The following is a 2,233-nucleotide window of genomic DNA, read 5'->3' on the forward strand; positions in this document are numbered from 1 at the left end:
AAATAACTAAATATTTATCTATATCTATATCTATATTTAGAAATACTATTTATATAAATAAAAATAAAACATTCATGATTTATTCGTAACTCTTCAAAATCTCACTTAAGATCCCCATATATTACTTGAGATTCTTTCTTAGTTTGTTTGCGTGATAATTGAAGCGGCTGTAAAAAATTCATCATCGTTCTGATCTCCTCCAGCAGTTGATCTTGATCTCGCAAAATATTTGTAATTACGTAGAGAGACCTATCAGTAGTTGAACAATTTGTCGTGTGTTCTTAATTTCTTAAATGGGCTCGTTTGAAATCGAGGAGAGGTTCGCAGTTGAGTCGCAAATGGAAATGGCAAGGTGTGGTGCTGTATTCTCATCTTTGATTGAATAGATTTGAATTGTTTCGAGGAAAATTAGTTGTGGTAAGTGAACGGGAGAAGGAGATCCGTCCGTCTAGGTTTTTTCGTTTCCTCTTTTTTCTCCGACTATTTGAGCACACAGATCAGCCTTCAATTTTCTGGCCAGAGTTTTGTTCAAATCTTTTGCATGTACGCTTTTCTATGGTGACAGGTGCATATGGACTTTTCGTTCGAATCGTGCTTTCAATTATAGAGGTACCCTTTTGCTTCGTTCTGGTGAGTTTTGATTTTTTTTTGTTGAAACCCTAAAGTTTAGTTGCGGACAAGGGCCTTTCGTCATATACTGCATGGAGTTCGCAGTAAATATTAGAAACTAGGTTGGTCATACGAATTAGGTGCCCATACGCAGGAAATTATCAATAGGAAATGGAGTGTAATAAGGGTGAGGCGGAAAGGGCTAAAGATATTGCAGAGAAAATGTTTACCGAAAAAGACCTAATGGGTGCTCAAAAGTTTGCTCTCAAAGCACAGCATTTGTACCCTCAGTTGGACGGGCTGGCGCAGATGATGGCTGCTTTGGAGGTCCACATTGCTGCTGAGAATAAAATCAATGGGGACATGGATTTGTATGGGATTCTTCGTGTCGATCAATTTGCTGATGAAGCCACTGTGAGAAAGCAATACAAGAAATTGGCTCTGCTCCTTCATCCGGATAAAAATAAGTTCTTTGGTGCAGATGACGCCTTTAAACTCTTGTCTGAGGCGTGGAGCGTCCTCTCGGATAGAGCGAAGAGATTTTCTTATGATGAGAAAAGAAAAGAGTTTCAGCAATGGGTTTGGCAACCACAGGAACCAGCGTCAGCGTCGACTACATCTAGTTATGACGATGCTTGGAGTTTCTACTCTTTCCTTGTTTACTACAATCCCCTTCCCGTTCATATGCCTTGGCCAACTCCACCACCGCTGAGAACAGACACATTCTGGACTGCTTGTCCTTCCTGCCAGATTCAATATGAGTATCAAAGAGTGTATGAAGATCAGGATCTATTTTGCCCAAATTGCCAGGGAGTTTTTTATGCAGCATACAACATGAGCTTCTAGTGGTCTTCTAGCCAAGGGCAACAAAATTATCCAGAGAGGATAGACACATTCTGGACTGCCTGTCCTTTCTGCATGATGGAGTATGAGTATCACAGAGAGTATGAAAATCTGATTACGTCGTGCCCAAATTGCAAGGGTTTTTTTATGCTGTAGAGATAACTGGAAACACCATGAGCAAATCCACTCCTGTCTTCCAGGGGTCTTCTAATGCCCAACTCAACCAAGGGCAACACGACTATGCTCTGAGAAATATAGATTAAAATCAAACTCACAACTTAAAACTGCAACCCTAACCCAAAAAGTTTGCTCGGCACTTGAAGAAAAGTGCTCGACACAGGAAGGTGCCGAGTGCCAAAAATTACTCAGCACTTGCTCGGCACTTGAAGGTGTCGAGTGACAGGCAATAGGTGCCGAGTGAACTCGGCACAAAGAGGAGCTTGGCAGCAAATGCCGAGTATGCTCGGCACACAAAGGAAATGCTCGGCACCAATGGAGAAAGAAGATGCCGAGTGTTCTGTTTCAAACTTAAGAAATATAACTTAGGAAATTTTTCAACGTGAATGCTTTCACCATTAAAATCAGAAAGCCAAAGCTTGAAGCTTTCAACCAAACTTGTTAAATTCAATGAATAGAAGATGGAGAACAATGGATTAAGTATGCTGCTTGCTTTCTATTCAACTGAGATTTAAACTATTACAAAATCTGGGAGCATTCAACTTCAACTAGAAAAACCCTAAAATAACCCTAAACTGATTATGCTTCAGAAACTTTAAACCTG

General features: G+C 40.3%; 1 protein-coding gene across 1 annotated transcript; it reads left to right on the forward strand.

Moving 5' to 3' along the window:
* The first annotated feature begins 780 nt into the window (after window positions 1-780).
* LOC149564912 (uncharacterized) lies at window positions 781-1,455 on the forward strand. Its single transcript, XM_089816244.1, has one exon. The coding sequence runs from the start codon at window positions 781-783 to the stop codon at window positions 1,453-1,455; it is 675 nt and encodes a 224-aa protein (XP_089672370.1).
* Window positions 1,456-2,233: the final 778 nt, after the last annotated feature.

Source organism: Cupressus sempervirens, chromosome 3 (assembly GCF_028749045.1).
Source record: "Cupressus sempervirens isolate cs-2001-9-10 chromosome 3, ASM2874904v1, whole genome shotgun sequence".
Taxonomy (NCBI): domain Eukaryota; kingdom Viridiplantae; phylum Streptophyta; class Pinopsida; order Cupressales; family Cupressaceae; genus Cupressus; species Cupressus sempervirens.

Bases quoted from the DNA above. Each gene is read 5' to 3' on its own strand.
- LOC149564912 (XM_089816244.1), top strand. From the start codon at position 781: ATGGAGTGTAATAAGGGTGAGGCGGAAAGGGCTAAAGATATTGCAGAG.